Below are 24,514 nucleotides of genomic sequence, written 5' to 3' on the forward strand. Positions count from 1 at the left end.
CTGGGCATGCGGTGAAGGTCTCCGCTCACATTGGCTCTGAGAAATGGGATGTTAGTGATTGTTTGCCATGTTGTGACCTGCCCAAGTCCGCTCAGAACACATAGGCATTTGAAAGACTTGGGACACTTTCTTCCTACAGATAGTAATAAGGACTGAGGAACAGGGGCCTGTGGGTATTTTTTTCAGATGGAGGATATGTTTCCTCAGAATAGACTCTAAGCTAACATCTGAAACATGTTAAATTCCATGTTATTTTCTTTAAAGAAACCCATATTTCTTCTCTTTGCATGCATATGTACGATCAATATTTTTATTAAGGAGTTTATTTGTCATTTTGGCTCATGATTTTTATTAATAACAGAAGGTTCGGAAGGATTTGCTCCATAGCTCAGTCCAATAAACAGCTGAACCCAGCAGAGAGGTGTGCAGCAATTTGCACCTCTGCTATACTAAATGCCTCATAAACTAAACGAATGATAAATACGAGGGGAAATGATTGGCCACCTTATGAAAGTTAACCATAAAATATGCCTGACCTAGGAAGAAAATGAGCAAATAAAGTTCCTGAAAAATGTGCAGGTCTACAATGTCTGCCACTAAAATGTTTTGAGCTGCCAACAGGTACCATTCAATGCTATTTGAGATGTCATAGTTTTTCCCTATGCTTAGAATAGAGAATAACTGTGATTGCAGAGACATCTATGTATCATTTGGTAACTAGTGACATCTTGATTTTAAAATGGAGACTACTGTGCCTCATGAAGGAGAATATGTGACTCAAAAAGAAGAGGCAGGCAGCACTCATTCATAGCACCATTTAAAAGAACACAGTCATTTTCAGCTGCACCTACCCTGAATGCTGACCCGTGACTTGGCAAGGTCAGTGCCAATATCACATGTGTATAAACCAGCATCATTCTTGTCCAGATCGTGAACAATGAGACACAGTGTCTTCCCAGCTTGCATCTGCTCATACTTGTCGCCAGGGGTGAGCTCCACATTGTCCTTCTTCCAGATGGGGTTGACCTTTGGTTTGGAGAGCTCACACTCCAGTGTGATCACACCACGCTCCTCCCCAACAACATCATCCAAGGACTTCATGAAGACGATGGGCTTCTCTGAAGGAAATTAATGTGGGGGGAGAGGTGGAGAAGGAGAAAAAAAACCAGGACATTCAGACAAAACAACTTGCAGTATATTCCAGTTGATTGAAGAGGGCTTAATCAAACCCTTGTCATGCTCAGTGCAGCCATGACCATATACATATGGAATCGAAGGCACTCTCACACCTCATGTCCCTGGAATTTATTTTGGAGAGAGGGGGACCACAGTTTTCAATAACCCCTTTGTTGTGGGAGGAGGGGTGTAGAGATGAGTGGGAGCAGCTGATCTGCATCTCCATGCCATGGACAGTTATTTGCAGTGCTGAGGTCCCACGGAATCGTGGTGCTCCTTGAGGTGTACTGTGGCCGTTATGAATCATATTTCTCTCTGTAGTACAGTGCCTTTAACTGGGCCTTGGGGTACAGGTGCACACCCCCATGGACCTATTATGGCCCTTGGGCCCTTTAAAACTGGAAGTTGTAGCCACAGGACACATGACTGGGAGCAAGCATGTCGTGTCCATGCAGGAAACCAGCTATAAAGCAGGGGTAGCCAACAGGAGAGACCTAGGGTCAGGGAAGCCCTAGTGTTGGTCTCTCCATTGTAGCCAGGGAGAATCAACACAAGGGAAGGGAACTGGAAAGAGTTCAGATTGTTAATACCCAAGAGTGTGAGTTGATTGGTTCTGGTTTTGAGTTTGTGGTTTAGAAAGAAAATGAGCCCCGGAGAAAAGGATGTGACTTCATTTTTCCACACACACACCCCCAGCTGGAGAGACTGCATATCACTCAACACTCAATGCAGCATGTTAGCAGCAGGAGAGAAACATAGTGTGCTCTCTCTCATGGAGATTCTACTTCCCCCTCCAACATCTTGTTATTTTCCTTAATCTAATTTAAAATACATTTTTACTAAAAGTGCATCTTTGCTCTTTGTGTATAGAAAAACAGAACAACGTCTGACTGTGAGGGGACAGGGGAGTAAACCCTTCAGCGTCTCTGAGGGGACATGGGAAGTAAATCCCTCAGACGCTCTGAAGAGGACATGACAGGGGGGGGGGAGAATATCTCTCAGATTCTCTGAAGGGAATTGGGGACTAAATCTCAAAGAACCTTCAGTTCCAGCTTCTCCCTCTGTTGTCTTCTTGCCAAAGGTACATCCATAACCATGACAAAATATTTCCTTGCTTTTGAAACAGTCTAATTCCAGAATAGGTTTCTTGAAAGGAAGGCGTGGTCTGCTGTGCCCCATTAGATACACACTGGAGTTTAGCTACAAATAATCAAAGGCCAATACAAGATAATCATCTATAGATTTTTGAAGGGTGGTAACATTCAGCAGAGGAAATAATTTTTCAGACTGATCCAGGTCGCAGCAGTGAGAAGTAATAGGATAATGCTGAACAAGGGAAATATTTGGCAGGATACCGGGGTCGAATTTCCTAATCATTTCAGTTGGACTACAGTATTCACACCTAAGGGAAGAGGTAGAATCCATGTTTATTAACTACTCAAATTCTGGTAGAGAATCATAGGGCCTATAGGGAGCTACACTGCACTGGCAGGGAAAGGATGGGGCAACTGAATAACTCTTTTCCATTTCTTATTTACATTCTTAAATAATTCCATAGGATTGGGGCCATTACCCACCTTTCACCTTCAGCTGAGCGCTTTCTGACACCTTCTCTGTCTTGACAGTCACCGTTCCTGCATCGTCCGGCGTGACTTGCTTCAGTGTCAGAGTGTGGTACTTGCCGATCTTCTTGATCTCATTACAGCTGTTGGTGTAGAGGACAGTGTCATTCAGTAACCATTCCACTTCCTCGTCGTCATGGGACAGCTCACAGGAGAAGACAGCGCAGCTCTCCTCCTCAGTCTCCACATCCTGCAAGTGTTTGGTTATCGCCACCTGCCGGGCTGCAAGAAACCAAAGTTGCATAAATAAACAAACGAATAAGTCATCACAACAATGATGATAATTAATTAATAAAATCATTAACAGAATCACAGATCTGATAGCGTTTAAGGCCAGCAGGGACCAATAGATCATCAATTCTGACCTCCTGTACACCACAGGCTGTTACATTGCCTCTAGTCACTCATGTATTGAGCCCAATAATAAGACATCCAATGCAAAAGCCTCTTCTCATATTGTGCAGCACCATCTATTCTCCTTGCAATATACAAAACTCTTTTTATTAAAAAATAATTAATTCCTTCTCAAATGATAGGACCTCTCCCCTCCCCCACATGGTATAGCCACATATTATAAAGTAATATTATTACATCTAAATGTGCCAACTGGGATCTAGCTCTCACTGTGACACACACACACACACACACACACACACACAAAAAATCAGCCTTTGCTTCATAAAGCTTACACTCCAAACAGATAAGGCAGATAAAGGGTGCAAGAAAGAAAATTTAATTATCCCTATTTTACAGATGGGGAACTGAGGTATACAAAGATCAAGTGACATGCCTAAGGTCACACAGGAAGTCTGTGACAGAGATGGGACTTGAACCCCTTTCTTTTGAGTTCCAGATCAGTGGCTTAACTAGAAGATCACCTTCCTGAAAGCCAACAGATCGTTGAAATGTTATTCTTCACAGGACTGGCTGATTAAGGGGATTGATTAGCAATATGGAACCTTTAAACTGTAAGCCACTAGTACGAATCTGATTCTGGTCAGTAGCATCTAGATGCTATCAAGTGATGGCTATATGACTATTAAATTAAATTAATCACAGGCCTAATTTCCATTGTTAGTGGAAAGGTGCCATGTTCCTCCCCCCTCAAAAAAATCACAACAATCACTCAAGACTGCAGTTTCATAGACAATGTGCTAACTGGACAGAGATAATGAGTTACCCTAGGTTGCACCTCTAGGTCAGGGATGAAGCCTATCGCAGGGGAAGCATGGTGAAAACACAAGAACATAAGAATGGCATAACCGGGTCAGAGCCATGGTGCATCCAGCTCAGTATACTGTCTTCCAACAATAGCCAATGCCAGATACTTTACAGGGAATGAACACAACAAGGCCATTATCATGTGATCCATCCATTGTTCAGTTTCTGGCAGTCAGAGGCTTAGGGACACCCAGAGTATAGAACTGTGTCGCTGACCAACCTGGCTAATAGCCATTGATGGACCTGCCCTACATGGGCTTCTTTAATTTTTTTGAACCCTGTTATACTTTTGGCCTTCACAACATCCCCTGGCAATGAGCTACACAGATTGACCGTGCATTGTGAGAAAAGGACTTATGTTTCTTTTAAACCGATGGCTGCCTATTCATTCCATTGAGTTGCCCCTGGTTCGTCTGTTATGTGAAAAAGTAAACTCACTGTCTCCATATCATGCATAATTTTATAGACCTCTATCATATCCCCTGTCTGAACAGCCCCAGTTTTTTGAATCCTCATAGGAAAGCTGTTCCATACCCCTAATCATTTTTGTTGCCCTTCTCTGTACTTTTTCCAATTCTAAAATATCATTTTTGAGATGGGGTAACCAGAACTGCATGCAATATTCAAGATGTGGGCATAACATGGATTTATATAGTGGCATTATGATATTTTCTGTCTTATTTTCTATTCATTTCCTGATCATTCCTCACATTTTGTTAGCTTTTTTGACTGCTGTTAAATATTGAGCAGATGTTTCTGAGAACTATCCATGATGACTCCAAGATCTCTCTCTTGAGTGGTAACAGCTAGTTTAGACCCCATCATTTTGTATGTATAGTTTGGATTATGTTTTCCAATGTACTTTACTTTGCATTTATCAACACTGAATTCCATCTGCTATTTTGTTGCCCAGACACCCAGATTTGAGAAACCCCTTTATAACTCTTCCCAGTGAGCTTCAGACTTAACTATCCTGAGTAATTTTGTATCATCTGCAAACTTTGCCACCTCACCATTTACCCTTTTTCCCACATCATTTGTGAATATGTTGCACAGCACTGGTCCCCTAGAGATCCTTGGGGGACCCCACTATTTACCTCTTTCCACTGTGAAAACTGACCGTTTATTCCTACCCTTTATTTCCTATCTTTTAACCAGTTAATAATCCATGAGATGACCTATCCTCTTTTCCCATGGCTCCTTACTTTGCTTAAGAGCATTTGGTGAGGGACCTTGTCAAAGGCTTTCTGAAAATCCTAGTACAGTTTATCTACTGGATCACCCTTGTCCACATGTTTGTTAACCCCCTCAAAGGATTCTAACAGATTAGTGAGGCACGATTTCCCTTTACAAAAGCCAGGTTGATTCTTTTCCAACATATTGTGTTCATCTATGTATCTGATATTTCTGTTCTTGACTATAGTTCCAACTAATTTGCCTGTTACTGAAGTTGGGCTTACCAGCCTGTAAATTGCCAGGACCACCTCTACAGCCTTTTAAAAAAATCAGTGTTACATTAGCTATGCTGCAGTCATCTGGTACAGAGGCTGATTTAAGCTATACGTTACATATCACAGTTAGTAGTTCTGCAATTTCATATTTGAGTTCCTTCAGAACTCTTGGGTAAATACCATCTGGTCCTGGTGACTTATTACTGTTTAGTTTATCAAGCTGTTCCAAAACCTCCTCTACTGACACTTCAAATCTGGGACAGTTCCTCAGATCTGTCACCTAAAAAGAATGGCTCAGGTATGGGAAACTCCCCCTCATCCTCTGCAATGAAGACTCACACAAAGAATTCATTTAGCTGCTCTGCAATGGGCTTGTCTTCCTGGAGTGGTCCTTTAGCAACTCCATTGTCCAGTGGCAATTCATCATGCAGTTCTCCAGTCACCACAAACCCAACTATCTAATAACCAAATCCCCCATTACTATTACCACTCTCTTCCTAATAGCTGCCCCGCCAGGGGTATCCTCAAGTGCGAGAGGATACCACTACATCATCTGGAAGGAGCATTCCAACTATGGGATAATTTCCCTCCACTCCAGCTTGATGTTCTCCTTTCCTGAGACTTTCCTCCTCCTCCACGCCACTGAAGCTGTCAGACTGAGTGTGGGACTGCACTACTGTGTCCCGGAAAGTCTCGTCTACCTACCTCTGTCTCCAGACCCTGTACTTTTTGAATAATGAACCTCTGGCACGTATAAACAGACACTGCACTGGTCATTGGGATAAAGCCCAGGACCATCAGCGCCCAAAACAGAGCTTCTAGGACTTGACTTAAGAGACTTATTTAGCTGAAAGTACCAGATACTCTAGTCCCTCAGACTAGCCACTAGAATGACATGATCACATGTATAATGCCAGAGCATTGCACAAGCACTGCCCCTGTACATGATTTCCCTGTTCTGTGGATAGGAACTATAATTCTGTCTGCTGGACTATCAACACAGCACCATTAAAATGCACTGTAATGATTTTGAAAAATAGCACTTTTCACTAATGATTATTTACATATTAAAATTGCAGAGGAGAAATATGCGAATTTCTCTGTGGTCAACAAAAGAAACCAAGCAGAGAATCTTCAGAGCCAAAGGTGCATATCAAACCATACAGATATGTGCTGGGCAAATGAGAAAGCCATCCCTACTGCAAACCACATACCTTCCACTGTCAGCGTGGCTTTGGTTTCTGCATTTCCTGCTCGGCACTTGTATGTGCCGGAATCTTCAGGTGTCAGTTTCAGAATTTTGAGTTCTGCTGTGTGCTTCTCCCACTTGGGTTTGTATTTTTCAGAGGGCTCAATGAGGGTGTGTCCCTTGAACCACTCTACAACCTTTGGAGAAGGCCTAAAATCACAGGACAGGACAACTGAATGGCGTTCTAAGGCAGTCTTATCCTCCAGCTTTCTGGTAATCTGCACGTTAATATCTGTAAAAGAGGGTTGTGAAGGAGGAACAGGTAAGAACAATTTGAAAATAGAGGTGCAATTTTATCTGTAATCAACGGCAGTTAATACAAGGACCACTCTGAATTTCTGTTAGAGGTTTGACTTGCCAAGGGGCCACGGGTAGCAGAATTTACACCAGGAATTTCTGCTGATATGATTCCCCAAGGGATTGTTGAATATTTACCACCAAATGCAGAGCCAAATTTCGAAAGTTTTGATGCGTTGTTTATTACTCAGCAAAATTCTTACTGAGGATTTTGTCTAAATAAGGGCTGAGTGGGGACTTCAGGATTTAGCCCAGGGTATTTAGCATATGGAAAAATTAAGTTCAAAAGACTGGGAACTTTTTCTCAGCTAGAATCTACAAAAATGTTGCTGGTCTCACCAAGCTTATCCAAATTATATTCAGCACTTATGGCACACAACACATTTCATTTTCAAAGCACTTTACAATCATCATCATCAACTTAATCTGAACAAAGAAAAGGAGTACTTGTGGCACCTTAGAGACTAACCAATTTATTTGAGCATGAGCTTTCGTGAGCTACAGCTCACTTCATTGGATGCATACCGTGGAAACTGCAGCAGACTTTATATACACACAGAGAATATGAAACAATACCTCCTCCCACCCCACTGTCCTGCTGGTAATAGCTTATCTAAAGTGATCATCAAGGTGGGCCATGTCCAGCACAAATCCAGGCTGTCTCACCCCCCCCCACCCCCATACACACACACAAACTCACTCTCCTGCTGGTAATAGCTCATCCAAAGTGACCACTCTCCCTACAATGTGCATGGTAATCAAGGTGGGCCATGTCCAGCACAAATCCAGGCTCTCTCACCCCCCACCCCCATACACACACACAAACTCACTCTCCTGCTGGTAATAGCAGGAGAGTGAGTTTGTGTGTGTGTGTGTGTGTGTCCCTGGGAGGGAAAAAAAGGGGGGGGGGCGAGAAAGCCTTTCTACTGAAACTTTTCCTTTCTAGAAATGGGCCTGGAAACCTGCAAGAGGCTTTACTGGAAGGTTTCAGCCTTTTTCTGTGCTTGGGTGAGTAAAACCACATTGGGAGCAGCCTCTCTTAGTATTTCTTTATTTCTGACCCTGACCCAAAGCAGGAAGTATAGAGGGTATAGACTACCAGAAGCTGAGAGTGGAAGACAGGGTTGGCTCACTCCATAGTGGCCCTGTTCTGTACAGTTCTCCCGAACTTCTGGTATGGGCCACTGTAGGAGACAGGATACTGGGCAAGCTGGTCCATGGTATGAATCAGTATGTCAGCTTTTATGTTCTTATGGGATCTTACTGTGACTGTCCTGGTTTTACATTCATAGATTTTAAGGCCAGAGGTTCCCTTGCGATCATCTAATCTGACCTCCTGGGTAACACAGACAATATAATTTCACTCACTGATTCCTACATTAAACCTAATAACTTGTCTTTTAGAAAGACATATCTTTTAGAAAGACATCTCAGTTTAAAGACTCCAAACGATGGAGACTATACAGAAAACAGTTGCAAATTAGGCTGAAATTATTTTTGGGTGCGTGGGAGAAGGTTCTGAAGGAGTCTGGGCCATGCTCTAATTAATTCTCACATCCAGGGCACATCAAATTACCTCTTACAAGCAGGTTTGCTGTGGATTTTGATTTGCCAATTGCAAACTGAATGGTGCCTGTCATGTCAGAATTGGTCTTCCACAGAATCAGCCGATGGATGGTGCCTTCTTGCTCTATAGAAACGTTTCTACCAGTCTGTAAGACCTCTCCACCCAGAGACCATTTGGGAGGCTTCACTGATGGAATGGAGATCTCACATTCAAACTTGGCTTCTGTGGGCTCTGTCACATCCACATCACTTAACTGCTTTACAATATTAATGGATTGCTCTGGGATGGGGGTGGAAAGCAAGAAGAGGAATATATTAGACCAGCGGTTCTAAGTTCTCAAAACTTTAGCAACCCTTAGGATCCTCCCTTCCCCAAGCACGCCCTGTCCCCACTCCCTCCCAGCATCTCCTGTACACTGGGGAACAGCTGTTCCGTGGTGTGCAGGAGGCACTGGGGAGGGGGGGGAATTTATCAGTGGGGCCAGAGGCCCCGCACATGATTCCACCCCCTCCCTCAAATGCACCCCATTCCTGCTCCTCCCACTCCCTCCTAGTGCCTCCTGCACACCGCTGAACAGCTGTTCCCTGGCACGCAGGAGGCAACGGGAGGGAGGGGGAAGAGTTGAGGAAGGAAAGGGGAAGAGTTGATCAGCGGGGCCTGCGGACCCCCTAGAGTATCCTCGCAGACCCCAGTTTGAGAAACACTGTGTTAGGCCATGCATTTAGGAATAGACTTTTTCATATTAATTATAATACTTCATGCCCAGAGAGGTCAACAAAGTTAACAAACATTAGTGAATTAAGCCCCACAGAACTCCTGTCAGGTAGGTAAATATTATTGGTTCCTTTTTATATATGGCAAAACATGCAACTGGTGAATGGTCAGACAGCGAGCCTGGGACAAAGGCCAGAATCCAGGTCTCCTGACTTGCAGTCGTATTCCTTAACCACAAGACCATCCTTTCTGTTCTGTTATCAGAAACCAAGAAATATAAACCGAAATAGAAGGTTCAGAGAATTAAACCTTCCCAGTGATGGGAAACACATCGGGCATCCAGTTGAAATCCCACTGCAAAACTAGCCTATTGTAGGGAATAATTCTTTCTCCACTCTAATTGGAAAGGTCTCCAGAATGGGGATTCTAACACTTCCCTTGGGAGGACAGATCACAAGTTCATATTCCTGGATGCGCCTGCCCCCCATAGCCTAGGGGCTGCAGAAATAAAAAAATGATCAAATGCTAATTAAGTTACATGTGTAGATTAAATTTCAAATACTTTCTGGAACTATCCACTCTCCTTCCAACAAGTTGAAAGAAAATAGTCCAGTACCTTCAACATAGAAATGAGCACAGCTTGTGTCATCAGTAGCATCACATGTGTAAACGTCCTCATCCTGAAACTCGGCGTCGTTGATGATGAGTTTCCTATAGACACTGTCACTCACCAGCTCATATTTCTGGCTGGGAAGAATCTCAACGTTCTTCTTATACCATTTAACTTTGGCAGTAGGACGAGACACCTGACATTCCAGGACACCCCGGTGCTTCTCAATAGCAATCTTATCCCGCAGAGGCTTCACAAATTTTACAGGCAGTTCTAAGGAGGAGGAATAAAAAACAAATTGTGTGGTTGTAGTGGATGGTGCCAGATGAAGCTCATTAGTAACATTTCCTTCATTATCATCATCAATTATTTGGAAATGATTGGATGACCTGCAGCCGGTTTACTTCCGAACCGCACCAAGCACAAATCTGTACATGCTCATGCCCCATACTCTCCATTTCCTCACCCTCGTGTCCCACCCCAATATTAAGTAGCAGGAACTATTGCCACCCGTTGAGGGTGAGGATCCCCGATGGACCAGTCTGTATTCCACCTTGGTCCCATGGCCCACCGGGGATATTAGTTGGCGGCTCATTCATGGCATCATGAGCATGGGCGTGTATCCGGCACGGTTCACCCCTATCCCAGATGCCTGTTCCTTTTGCGGCATTAGGGAGGTCCTGGCACATGCTTATCTTGAGTGTGCCAGGTTGTACCTCCTCTTCTGGCTCCTCCTGAAGCCTATTTTTACGGTTCTGGCTGCACTTCTCCCCTCACCTTCTTATCTACGCACATCCCATGGTCCCTCAAAGTCGCAAGACCTCCTCATCAACCTCCTAGCAATGGCCAAAGTGGTCCACTATAACACTAGGGAGAGGATGTTGACCGAGGGGGCACTATGCAACTGTTGGAGCCTATTTCCATTCCTCTCTCCATTCACATAGCTGGGCAGAGTTCCTCTGGGCGGCGTCCGCTGGCTCCCTTGACACATTCAAGGAGCAGTGGGTGGTGTCCAGGGTTCTCTGCTCAGTGTCCCTTTCAGGTTGCCTACTTTTGACCCTTTGACCTTCACACCTGTCCTTGTTTTGGGTTTTGTTGTCCCCCGTATTTATCTGAGTCCTGGACCCAGTGGCTTGTCCCCTTGCGCCCACCCACTTCCCGGAACCCAATAGGACCACCCTCTTGCAGCTGCCCAGTCTGACACATTGTCACACAACTTAAGTGTAAAGTAGCAAGGGACAGTGCTCACAAGGCAGAAATGGGGATGCCTTCTTGAAAGAAAACATTTCCCTCCAAAATCTACACATGGCCCTTTTTGTCTAAAAAAGGAATAAAAAAAACTGTCCGTATCGAGAGGAAGACTTGTATGTTATTTAGCAAAGGTAAATACCCAGCAAGGAGGCTGATTCTTGGTACAGGGAAACCCAGACAGTGGTGTTCCATTTTTTCCTGTTCATTTCAATGTAGCGAGGCTGGGATTTTCAGAAGTGCTAAGCAGCAGCTTCGCACTGTTCCCACTGAAGTCAGTGGGAGCTGGTTAATTTATTACAAAAAACTGTTTTAATAATGCTGTCATTACTGTTAGACTTACCTTTAACTCTAAGTTGCGCTCGAGATTCTGCCTTTTCTGCTACAAATTTGATCTCTGCAGCATCTTCCACATGGACACTTTTGTAAACTAATGCATAGGTTTTTCCTGTGAATAAAAATACAACCATACACAAGCCGCTGTGAGAAGATGGTTTTATCTTCCGAGGTTAAATGCTGCTGGTATAAGCAGCCACTATTCCATTAGCTCTAACAGACCAATAGCCACTTTTGATAGTGGTGAATCTGACCCCCAAGTCACAGTAAGTGCACGTTCCTGTAGTGGTTAGAAAAGTAAAACTGACTCCCTGTAGGACTGTAATGGCTCCCCCATTCTGAGTTTCCATCTGGAATATGGATAGGCAGACTCAGGTACATTATCACACACTCTAACTCCAACCCAAATCCTTGTGCCTTCGAGGGACTGAACTGTACTTAGAATTATTTAATAGTAGGGATGGTTGAACTCATCTGGAGTCTCTCTCTCTCTCCCACACACACACACACACACATCCACACATTTTCCCTTTTTCTGTCTCAAGAAACTGAAAGCCCCTCTTGCATAAGTGATAGGCACCCTTGCTGGAGAAAACTGGACACAGCTGCTTCCAGAGTCAATCAATGCGAGGTAACGGCTCACTCCCTCAAGGAACCAAGTGCATTGCTCCTGCCTTGGAGTGCCATGAAGGCAAGTGATCCATACTCACATCCCCCTTCATGTTGCCACTACACTGCAATGCTGCTCCTCTTCCCACTTTTCTCTGCCACAGACTCATTAACAATACAGCGTGCAACACCCTACTTTTGCACCCTACCTTCTTGACGCATCTTAATGTTTTCTCCAGCCCTCAGCTTGGTGTCATTTTTGTACCACTGGGTTTGGACTTCATCATGTGAAATCTCACAGGTGAAAGATGCACTCGCCTTTTCATTCACTTCCACATCTTGCAGGGGCTTTATGATCTTGATATCTCGGGCTATGGGATCACAGAGACATGTTTATATTTGATTCCTCCATAGCTTTATGAAGTTGGTTTATTTTTCACATAATCCACACTTGCCCACCTTTCTCTGTACAAATCCTTCCATAGCATATTAGACACATTTTACTCTTTTAAGTGTCTGTGGAATTACCAATGACTTCATACTAGTAGCTGTGCATTCCTAGGGCAAAACTGTGCATATAATAGGATAAAATTTGGTGCGAAAGCAAATTTGGCCAGTTAAGTATGATTCATCTGAAGCCTTTTCCAATCTGCCCTGGCCACTGAGAATTCCTCAGAGTGTTTTATTTTAAAGACACCATAATAGCTGGGTTTCTATCAGCCACCTCAATCTATTCCCCTCTCAGAAACAACAGCTGGAAAGTTCACATTATCATAGGTAATTTGTCATGATTAATACTCTCAGGAGGAGCCTAGGATTCATCTGCCAAGAAAACATAATCAACTAAGTGTCAAGCTTTAAGATGGTTCTCCTTGATGGTCAGGGTTAAGTCAAGCATTAATTGAGCAAGCTGAGGAAACTTATACCATGCGACAATGGGTGCCTTAACCAGTCACTTGCTAAATACACAGGCCCTGCTCCTGGTTGGCCTGCAGCTGTTTTGTACTGCTAGCATAAAGCAGCCCTGAACATGGCATAGCCAACTATGGGATGATCCAACTCAGTATGGGGGTGATGGGGAATCCTCCAGCATTGCAGAGCCAGTGTAACAGCTCATTCACCACCCCCTTTCTGCAGCTACTGCAAGGGGTTTGGTCCAGTAAAAGTGGGCATGGACAAGGCTTCCCTGAACCCCGGCAATCCACAGCCCTCAGGACAGCCCCCGTGGGCCAATGGCAGCCAATACAAGTTAGAGCAACCTAAGTTATGCCAGGGGACTGGACTGACACACAGCAAGTCCCAGCACTGGGACAGAGCACTGGCAGCTCTCCGGCTCTGTCTCTGCACTGTCCTCTTTGTGCCTGGCCACAGCCAAGGATCAATGGCACAGCCTCTGTTTGTGTTTCACAACCACAATAAAAAACATAATTTCCACTTAGAGAGGTTACAGTCATTGGAACTTTGCAGCCCAAATTCAGCCCTGAGGCCTAGTTTGAAAGTCAGCTGTGCAGGCTTTACAACCACAGGTGTTACTGTAACTTCATGACGTCACGTCTGTGTTACGGTCTACTGAAATCAGAATGAGGTCTCTTCTGTAAGCACCTGCACAAGTCCATTGACATGAGTGGAGTTGCAACCATTTACACCAGCTCTGAATCTAGCCTGGTCTATTTTATTGGAGCCTTTCACTACCCAAAGGGAAGCACCTCATACAGCCTGCATTAATCTCAGAATTGCCTGTGACTATATTTCTATCCTTATATGTAAATGAACCAGCCTCCAAAGAGCAACAAATCCAAAGTGCTAACTCAAGAAGAAAGGGTGAGTTTAACGAAGGGCAGGAACGGGACATTGTCTAAAAACATTTCTGCAACTTGACCTGGAGTGGCTGCCAAATGGCAGCATAGAACAGGAAACAAAAAAGGGCGGTTATGTTATATTTTAATATGACTGATTATAGCCCAGACCGCTACTCAACGCAGTTCCAAAACCTCCTTCAGCACTGCTAAGACCTGAAACTTCAGAGGAAGATGAGAAATTCTATCAGTATACAGCAGTGGTGCACTGCTGTACACAGAGGACAAAATCTGGTCTTGACATCTATGGCAGTAAGCTAAACTAATGAAGCATCAGAGGGGTAGCCGTGTTAGTCTGGATCTGTAAAAGTGGCAAAGAGTCCTGTGGAACCTTATAGACTAACAAACGTATTGGAACATAAGCTTTTATGGGTGACATGCATCCGACGAAGTGGGTATTCACCCATGAAAGCTTATGCTCCAGTACGTCTGTTAGTCTATAAGGTGCCACAGGACTCTTTGCTGCTAATGAAGCATGAGATTTTATTTTCCCATTTTAGCATTTGTAGCTTAAAGTGGAACAAATACTGGGACCCCAGCTTAGTTTTATCCACTCCTGACTCTGGCAAACTCTCATTGACTCAATGGTAGAGTCTAAACTAAAACTTGGGAGTTCTAACCATTTGACCATGATTGTCTACCAAGCAGTACTGTACCTCGTCTCTTGCCAATCATTTGTCATAATTTGTTGGTTATTATACAAATCGATAAACAAAGTTTAAAAGAATAAGGAAAATGATAAATTGCCATGAGCCCTGGAAAAAAAGTTGGCATTTACTTGCAAAAGTACCTACAGAAGAGAAAACCGAACGAGGCGGAATTCTGAACTCTAGGCAACTTATTAGCAGACGAGAAACACAGAAATCACCTAGGAAATACACCTCCAAAGCAGGGGACCTTTCCTCTATCTATCAAACATACCGTGGACAATAAGGGTAGCGGAACTCTTGTCGTCAGCTGCATCGCATACATAGGTTCCTTGGTCGTCATAGTCACACTTGTGAATAATGAGGCTTCTCTTAATCTCCTGGGAAATAATTGCCATTTTTTTACTTGGCCGGAGCTCAGATCCATTCTAGAAGGAAAAAACCAAAACAAGATAGTCACTTATTACCGTTATATAAGCCTTGATTCAGCGCAGCATTCACACGTGCCTAACTTTATACACATGCTTATGTCTCGCTTACGTCAATGGGACTTACCGTACGTGTGTGAAGTTAAGCACGTGTGTGAATGCATCACCAAATAGGGATGGACTTAAGCATGTACTTAAAACTGTGAGGAACTGGAACCGTAGTGTACTCATCCAAGGGCCTCAAAGCTCTTCACAAACAGTAAATAATTAAGCCTCACAGCACCACTCTGAGACTTGTCACTATTGTCCCCATTTTACAAAGGGATGAACTGAGGCCCAGGAGAGGCTATCTAACATGCCCAGGAGTGCAAATAGAACCCAGGAGTCCTGGAACCCAGTCTTGTATTGTAACAATTTGACAACATGCCTCATAGTTAAATGAGTCAGGAGACTGGACCAATAGTCATCAACAAGCCTTACCTAAAAGCAACAAAAATCTGGAAGTTTACTGTAAATTCCAGAAAAGTTGAAATTTGGGACTACCTCCATGAAAACACCCTTAAAGACCTGGTAAATAAATATTCTAGGCAGAGGTAAGGTAGACTGTACGAGCTAATGGACACAAAGAAAACTGGGGAGTTTTGATTAATATTGGATAACCAGAGCTGCATAACAGCCCATATCCATCTCCTTTTGAAGTTAATGGAAAGGTGCCCACTGACTTCAGGAGAAGTTAGATCAGGCCCTAAAAGAGAAATGAAGATGTTATTGTCTGCTAAGTTTTGTACCTTAAACCACTTGACCTCCGCATTAGGCCTGGAGAGCTCACACTCGAATGTCACCTTATCCTTCTCAGGAGCTTTGATGTCAACCAAAGGCTTGCTTATTTTCACAGGCAACTCTGCCAAAAAGAAAATACAGTAAGAAGAGGATTGGGTTTGGTAGGAGTACAAGACTCAGAGAATAATCAGTAAATAGATTACATCTTAAGTGATTACTATATCTTGTAAGCAAAAAAGAAAATGAAAAATTTGTTTTGCATATTCTGCCATTGGCTCACAGCCCATATTTAATTTATTCAGTACATAATGTCATTATTATTAATTATTATTTGTTCCTGGTAGCAGACAGAATGTGCTAAGCACTGTATAAATAAAAAGGCAGACAAAGACCCTGCCATGACATTCAGATACAGACACATCAGAACATACACAGTTTTAACGACAGCATATACATTATCTATATAAAGAGCTAAAGACAGTCATAAATTACCCTACATCTATACCATTATAGTTACTGGTAGGCAACAGAGAAAAGGCAGGTCTTTGGGAGGGATTTGAATAAAGGAAAGACCAGCTCAAGAAGGGAGTTCTATGCACAATAAGGGAAAGGATTGCCTTCACTTGGTACCTTAGACAGCACCAAGCAAATTGTCAGTACTTAATAACAGATAATAATCAATCATAAATAATAATAGGTGGGGATGTGTGAAAGGGTATATTTATGTCAGTTTTCTCTGCTGTTTTCTTGTGCATCTCAACAGTAAATACAGAAGCGAGGTATGAACTCCACAGTATGAGCTGCAGAATATTGACATGCACGGCTCTGAAAACCTCAGGCATTAACAACTAATCAAAGACATGCCCAGATGAACTGCGTCATTGGCAGTCAACCTATGGCATGCACTGTCTGTTCTACAGGAACACATCCCAAGTGGAGTTCCAAACTGCAGGGTTATATACCTGTTACTATAAGCCTCCCTGAAGAATGGATGCCTTCTGCCTTGAAGGAGATGAGTCCTGAGTCTTCTAGCTTCAGGGATGAAAGTGTCAGTGAATGTTTCTTCCCCAGGACGCTCATGTGGCAGTTCTCCCCTGGTTTCAGTTTCAGGCCATCCTTCATCCAGCTTCCTTCCACATCCTCATGAGACAGCTCCAGCTCGAAGGTGACAGTCCCCTTTTCACGGGCTTCCAGCGACTGCAGGCCTTTCACCAGTTTGATCTGCCTCACTGAAAAACAAACGATATTGAAGGGTTGGAGACATTGCATTGGGAAGCAAAGATAACTCTCCACCCATTCACTTGGAGTAAATGTAACAGATCAGTCACTTCAAACGAACAAACAAAAGTGAATCAAACCACTCACAGATACTGGCCAGTACCAGATGCTCTAGAGAAGGTAATTTTTGTTATTTATTGGTAGTGCTTAGAAGCCTCTGTCATGGACCAGGACCCCACTGGGCGAGGCACTGTACAAACACAGAACAAGGAAACAGTTCCTAACCTGAAGAGTTTACAAGCCATATACAAATGAGAAACAACAGGTAGGTACACCAGACAGATGTGGGAGTGCAAGGAACAAGGAATCAGTACTGATCAGCATTCCAAAAAGGATAAACTATGAGGCAAAAATAGCAGGTAAAGAAAGAAGTGAAAAATTTGAATAACAAAGTCTCTCAGTACACAGTACAGTGCCTAGGACATGCACTTGAACCAGCCTCGCTTGAGGGGAGTTTTACTTACCCTGAATGCACAGCGCCAACAGCCCATCAACTAGAAAGATCAATTTAGTATTTAAAACTGAATCACCCTTAAAAATGGATTAAAATAACAGAAAAAAAATTAGGATATTTAACTTCAGTAAAACCATGAAACACACACAAAACTTTAAACTCCACAAGGCTGAATTGGGAATAGTCCAGCCTTCTTATGTATCTTCAGAAGAGATGAACCCAAGCCACAAAGTTCAGATATGGATCCAGATATCCAAGCATTGCCAGGAGTTCACATGGGTGCTCAGTTCCATGGTTGTGACTTGGGCCCGACTCTTACTCTCAGGTGTCCACTGTCTTCTTCAAGACGCAAAACCCTCCAGCCATTGATGTACTCCTCCCCATAGACTCCAGAGCAACTGCGGAACTGCTCCATGGAGCCGCTTCTGAAACTACGCCTAAGTAGTTCTATGTGGCCACAACCCCTTCTGCCTCAGGAATAAAGCCAAAGAATCCATACAATGATGGATCCTTTGGCTCTTCCTACTGTGTATTGCTGCCCTGTTCCTCCACACAGCAGGGGATGTGCAGTACCCACAACAAATCTCTAAATCTTACTCAATCTCTGTCCAATGGAACTGCACTGGTTCCTCTGCCAAGGCATCTTTTCCACGGCCACTGAGGCAGAGACAAGATTTGTCCCCCGGGACATTCTTTGCACATGCCCCACGAGGGGAGAAGAGACATTTTCCCAGGAGTTTGCACTGTTGCTTCCCTCTCTCGGACACAGATTCTGAAGTCCATTCTCTCTAAGGCTGCATTAGTCCTTGGCTCTTCATCTAAGTTTACAGCCATTCCCTCCCTGCTCTGTGGTGTCTTATTCTTTAAGCTGAAAGATGTTTCCAAAGAATCCGGTGTGCCTGCTGCTGTGATGACCTTTCCTCTGGTTCAACAGATACTTCAGCATTTTGAACAGGGAATGTGCTGAAGTTGCTGGGGATGAGCTAGAGGGGAAGGGATTAGCAAAAAAACACTAACTCAAGAAACGGAGCAAGTTCTCAGCAGACGCCCTCCAGCCATATAGTACAGATAGGCCTGGGACAAATTTCTTCTTTTGCAAACATCCTCCCCCATGAGGGCAGCTGGGGAAAAGCCTTTAAAGGGTTTCCTTTAAAAGAAAATATTACAGGCTGGAATTATGTCAAGAGATCTGCAATCTTCCCTCTCAATATTAATATTCTAGTCACTGCTCTCACACTGCTTTCACAATGGTATAACTCAATTGACTTTACGGTGACACCTCTGCATTTGCACTAGTGTAAATGAAAGCAGGATCAGGCCAAATGGTATCAGTGCAGATCAAGATTTTTAAAAATGGCTTCCTAAAATCAAGCTTCTTAGCCCAGTGCAAAGTATCTAAATAAGTGCCCCAATTTTCAAGACTACTGAGCACTTAAACTGACTACTGAGCACTGTTAGGTGTGAACTGGGCAAACAATTTTTGGCTGAAAAAAAAATGTGGCCAAAAAATGCAGAATCAGGGACTAGGTAATTGCCATGCTTATACCTAAGAGCCCAGAAGTCAGAGATCTCACCTGGGTTGTGGGAAACTGAGGTTCAAAACCCTGCTCTGGCGCAAGGACTTGAACCCAGTTCTCCCACAATCCAGTTGAGTGCTCCAACCACTGGGCAAAATTGGATATAAAGGGTGGTGGAGTGGTAACCACCAGCAGCAGCAGCTTCTCATAGATCCAGCCCTTCATTCCCTCTGCTGTTGCTAAAATGTTCACAATGAAAAATTTTGTTCAACCCAAAATTAAATTTTTCTGATTTCCTGAAAGTATCAAAAAAGTTGGTTTCTCTTCTACGCAAATCAAATCAGTCAGTCATTCTCACAGCTCTATCCAGCACTTTTAAAAATCAGGACATTTATTTAGCTACCTGAATATGGATTTAGGAGCATAACTTTAGGCCTCTACTTTTTAAAATCTTGGCTCTGGTGTAAAACCAGCGTGATATCAGAATTAGGCTTATAATCTTTGCATTGTGACGTGTATGACTCTTATAAACATTGCATACCGTATAGCTGAGATTTCCTTAAAATGGACACCTTTCCCTATGCCTTCTTATAAATAAAGCATGGCTGATCATATGCAAAGAGAATCCCCTTGGTTTTCCTCTGTAAAGTCACAGTTTGTTTCAGATCACCTTGTACATTTTAAATCTCATTGTGCATTCAGTTCCAGCACTCACTAATCTGTAACCATTAACATCCCTATTTAGAGCTATCTCATGTAGAGAAGCTAAGAATAACTTTGTTAGTCTCTAAGGTGCCACAAGTCCTCCTTTTCTTTTTGCGGATACAGACTAACAGGCTTGCTACTCTGAAATAAGTGATGAAAATGCAGCTAGATATATGGGAAGCACAAGGGCGGGGAGGTGAGGGGGGATCATCCGGCACAGAAATCACCTCTTGTCTTCAGAACGGGAAGTTAAAAAAAGAGAGACATGAAATTAGCCTTGCACAGTACAAAGCATGCAAAACCCTAAGGAGTAAAACCCTTTTTGCAGCCATTAAAAGTAGCCAAGTCATTACAATATAAGTAGTGATCGGGATGCCAGGGCTCTTTTGTTTTTAACAATTGGCCATGATAACTAGCCAGTGTCTAGAAAAGAAGTAACAGAAGCCTGAGCTTCAGAACAGTGGAAGTGACAAACAGACTTGTTGGAAGGAATGCTGAATGTTTCCTATAAAGTATAAAGTGTTTTCAGGCACATTGTGTGAAAGATGAGAGAGGAGCAGACTGTATTGTGTTCCACTGCATTCTACCTCTCTGTATAATATTGTGTTATATTTTAAATTTACTATGGGCATGGAGCTAGCCAAACAGTCTAGTACAATTAAGACAGAAGGCTGGGGATTTCTGTACATAACTTCTTGAGTTATAGCTAAGTTCCACAGTACAGGTTTTCTAAGTGTCATAGAATCATAGAATAACAGGGTTGGGAGGGACCTCAGGAGGTCATCTAGTCCAACCCCCTGCTCAAAGCAGGACCAATCCCCAATTTTTGCCCCATATCCCTAAATGGCCCCCTCAAGGATTGAACTCACAACCCTGGGTTTAGCAGGCCAAAGCTCAAACCACTGAGCTATCCCTCCCCCAAATGTGTCATAAACACTGATTTTACATTATAAATATTAAAGGGACACTCGGGTTAAAGGTTGCTTAGTTTTAAAAAGTTACTAATAATGTTTACAAAATAGATTTTAAATTGTTACTAACAATGCTTGAGATTATTTTAATTGAAACAATTTTTAAATACCTAATTTACTGCCTACTATTTATATAAATTCCGGCTCTAATTTAAATGTGAATTTACTTTGTCCATATTCTCACTGTTTTTGTGGGGGGTTTTCCCCATGAGCATGCAAGTAATCTAAGTATATTAGCACAAATGTTCATGGAACATGAAGGTTAAGTTTAACCTTACAAGTGTTCATGGAAAGTGTTCATGAATTTCCAAATATTCTGTGCTTATTTATAACTTGTATTATTAGAGTGCCTATACAACCGAACTTAGATCCGGGCCCCGTTGTGCTACACTGTACATACACATGGCAAGAAACAATTGCTATCTCTAACAGATCACAATCTGTTTAGACAAGGCAAGGGTTATTATCCTCATTTTACAGATGGGGAACTGAGGCAAATGAGATTAGATAATTTGTGTAGGCTCACACACAGGAAGTCTATGGTAGAATCAAACACAGACTCTCCTAAATCCTAGTCCAGTATTGTAAATACAAGACCATCCTTTCCCTTGCATTTGTGCTGAAAACCTAATTGCAAAGAGTAATGTTCATCCAGTCAAAAACAGTGTAATGTCATGTGATTGATGTGAACAACCCCAACTAACACAGAAAATTCAAACTTGGAATACCGTGTACCAAATATTTTTTGCATGTCTACTGTCTGAATCTCTTACACTGTACATCCCCTTAATGAATAGGTGGGTTGAAGATTAATCTTCAAAGTTAACAAAATACAAAATTTCAAATTAAAAAATCCTTCTTTTAATAATGAATAAATTTGAGGCATCACTATTTGCTTGCAGATGTACTAAAAGCAGGAAAACGAGCCAAATTCATTGTGATGCATTCACGCAACTCTATTTATGTGGTTTATAAATTTATAGCAGCTTGAGCAATGAACATGCTAATCAGTTTCACTTTTAGTTAAGGTTATTTCACATACAAGTTGTCCTGTATTATTCCAAAGTTACAACGCATGGGTTGCAAGCACTGATTTAGTTGGGGATTAGGTCCTGCTTTGAGCAGGAGGTTGGACTAGATGACCTCCTGAGGTCCCTTCCAACCCTGATATTCTATGATTCATGATATGTTTATGTGGCTTTGAAGAACTGTTTCTGCTGGAATTTATTGTTTAAGTCATGGGAACATTTCTGTTGGTCTGAGGTTTTGTAAAACACATTTTTACAAAAGCCAAATTTTGAGCCAAGTTTGATTTGACAATGTTTCCCTTTCCAACGTATTCTCAATAAAAAAAGATACTGGTCCAGGGGACTAAAGTGATGCTAAACTCTCAAAGCCTGTAAAACTCAATATACTCCTGGTAATATATCAAAAGCTGCTCCAAAGAAGGATGCCTTCTATTGTATCTAACTGCCTTCTCCGACAGCTTGAATTGTAAAGGTTAAACTACTGAAAAAAGTCAGCTTCTGAAAAAAGATATATGGTACTTGCAGAAAAAACAGGTACTGCATACATTTTGTTCTTTATCATTCTACCACTGCATGGACCCACTAAATATCCCTGCCCTCTAACTGCCTGGTTGGTACTTTTTATCTTCCTCACCACAGCCAGAGTCTGCTGTTTCCCAGGGCTAACCAGTTTGGTGTCGGTTGGATGAGCAGCTGCCACCAGAGCTGATAACTCTCCTGTATCTGGATATTAAAACAGTGGCTCTTGCCAGAGGACAGCAAGGAAGACTCTGAAGAGGAAGAAACTATAGAAACAGTGTGTGAAAGAGATTACACAGACCTGGCTTTTTCTTTTCTTTTTTTTTTTTAAATACATTTGGGCATCAGTTTCTGATACCTTTGATTGCTAATCTGGTCTTAAATGCATGCAAACAATACCAAACAGCATGCGCGCACTAGTGTTGGTATACAAAACAATTGGTGTGCAATAGAAATATGTTTGTATAAACCAAGGAAGTTATAATATGGATTAAAGTGAGGGAGAGTAGAGGGGGTGGGTGACATGGGAAAAGACAAATTTGGAGTTGTAGGCCAGAGGGGTGCTATGCAGAATTACAATGGGGTGAAATCCTGACCCCAAGAATGTCAATGGCAATTTTAGCATTGACTTAATGTGGCCAAGATTTCACCCCTAATAATTAAATCTGATTCAGTGTATAAAGGGGAACCTGTGGAGAGATCCAAAGAGGAGGGGATTGGTGATGTGGCCACGGTACAACAAACAAAGCTTTGTATCAAACAGAGAGCTATATCAAAGAACCTGTTAGTGAAGATTCTGCTTGTGGTATGTACAAAGCTATAAAATAAAAATTAAAATGGAGGCCCCAGTTTGTATAAGGACCTTTATGTGACCCAAGGACCTCTGGATGGCAATTGGCCATCTCTAAGGAAAGCCTGTGTCACAGTGGTCATCATCATTATTGCAAAACATGTATGGCTGTTGTGTAAGGAGTTATGTATATATACTGAAAATTATGCTCTTAAGGTCTGTGACTAGGGGCTGGTCACGAGAAAGGTGAAAAGCGAGTTTTCTTTCTGGTAAGAAATATTTATCTGTCTGTCTGTTTACATTAAATTAAGTATTGTATGGTTCACAATGGGTATCCATTTACATTCTGAGCCTGCTAATGAACAATTGTGAAATCTTCTAAGAAAGGAAATATACAGGAAGACGTGAAACAGCAGGGCAGAGCCCTGTTTACAAATAAGGACAATGAACTTTTGGGGGGCATAACAAAGGGGTACAGAGGTATAACCTCATTCCTTCCACCTGCGAGGACAAGCCACCAATGGGCTTGGAAATGCTGGGGAAAGGACATGGGTAAGCTATCTTGTAGGGGATAGGGGAATGCACTGAGTCAGCAGTGTGCCCTTGTTGAGTCAGCAGTGTGCCCTTGTTGAGTCAGCAGTGTGCCCTTGTTGCCAAGAAGGCCAATGGCATTTTGGGATGTATAAGTAGGGGCATAGCGAGCAGATCGAGGGATGTGATCGTTCCCCTCTATTCGACATTGGTGAGGCCTCATCTGGAGTACTGTGTCCAGTTTTGGGCCCCACACTACAAGAAGGATGTGGATAAATTGGAGAGAGTCCAGCGAAGGGCAACAAAAATGATTAGGGGTCTAGAACACATGAGTTATGAGGAGAGGCTGAGGGAGCTGGGATTGTTTAGCCTGCAGAAGAGAAGAATGAGGGGGGATTTGATAGCTGCTTTCAACTACCTGAAAGGGGGTTCCAAAGAGGATGGCTCTAGACTGTTCTCAATGGTAGCAGATGACAGAATGAGGAGTAATGGTCTCAAGTTGCAGTGGGGGAGGTTTAGATTGGATATTAGGAAAAACTGTTTTCACTAAGAGGGTGGTGAAACACTGGAATGCGTTACCTAGGGAGGTGGTAGAATCTCCTTCCTTAGAGGTTTTTAAGGTCAGGCTTGACAAAGCCCTGGCTGGGATGATTTAACTGGGAATTGGTCCTGCTTCGAGCAGGGGGTTGGACTAGATGACCTTCTGGGGTCCCTTCCAACCCTGATATTCTATGATTCTATGAATGCCTTGCTAATTAAATTTAGGACCCAGAAAGTGTGTTATGATTTTGTTTTATATGTAACCATTTGTTTCCAATATTCTGACTTTCTCTCGCTAGAATCCATGTTCTTTGTTCTTATAGTTTTCACTACACATCTTTGTGTGTTGTGTGTTAAGTCAAGTGGTCCC

At 42.7% G+C, this 24,514-nt stretch overlaps 1 protein-coding gene across 1 annotated transcript in view; it reads right to left on the reverse strand.

Moving 5' to 3' along the window:
- OBSCN (obscurin, cytoskeletal calmodulin and titin-interacting RhoGEF) overlaps window positions 1-24,514 on the reverse strand; it is a 291,804-nt gene that overhangs the window by 192,190 nt on the left and 75,100 nt on the right. Inside the window, exons 26-35 of the mRNA XM_073329682.1 lie at window positions 16,774-17,040; window positions 15,820-15,932; window positions 14,878-15,031; window positions 12,310-12,471; window positions 11,499-11,603; window positions 9,914-10,180; window positions 8,593-8,862; window positions 6,685-6,951; window positions 2,754-3,020; window positions 852-1,118 (exon numbers count right to left, since the gene is read on the reverse strand). Coding sequence (XP_073185783.1) covers window positions 852-1,118; window positions 2,754-3,020; window positions 6,685-6,951; window positions 8,593-8,862; window positions 9,914-10,180; window positions 11,499-11,603; window positions 12,310-12,471; window positions 14,878-15,031; window positions 15,820-15,932; window positions 16,774-17,040 — 2,139 coding nt within the window. The remainder of the gene's footprint in view (window positions 1-851; window positions 1,119-2,753; window positions 3,021-6,684; window positions 6,952-8,592; window positions 8,863-9,913; window positions 10,181-11,498; window positions 11,604-12,309; window positions 12,472-14,877; window positions 15,032-15,819; window positions 15,933-16,773; window positions 17,041-24,514) is intronic.

The sequence above is a fragment of the Lepidochelys kempii genome, chromosome 2, assembly GCF_965140265.1.
Source record: "Lepidochelys kempii isolate rLepKem1 chromosome 2, rLepKem1.hap2, whole genome shotgun sequence".
NCBI classification, from domain to species: domain Eukaryota; kingdom Metazoa; phylum Chordata; order Testudines; family Cheloniidae; genus Lepidochelys; species Lepidochelys kempii.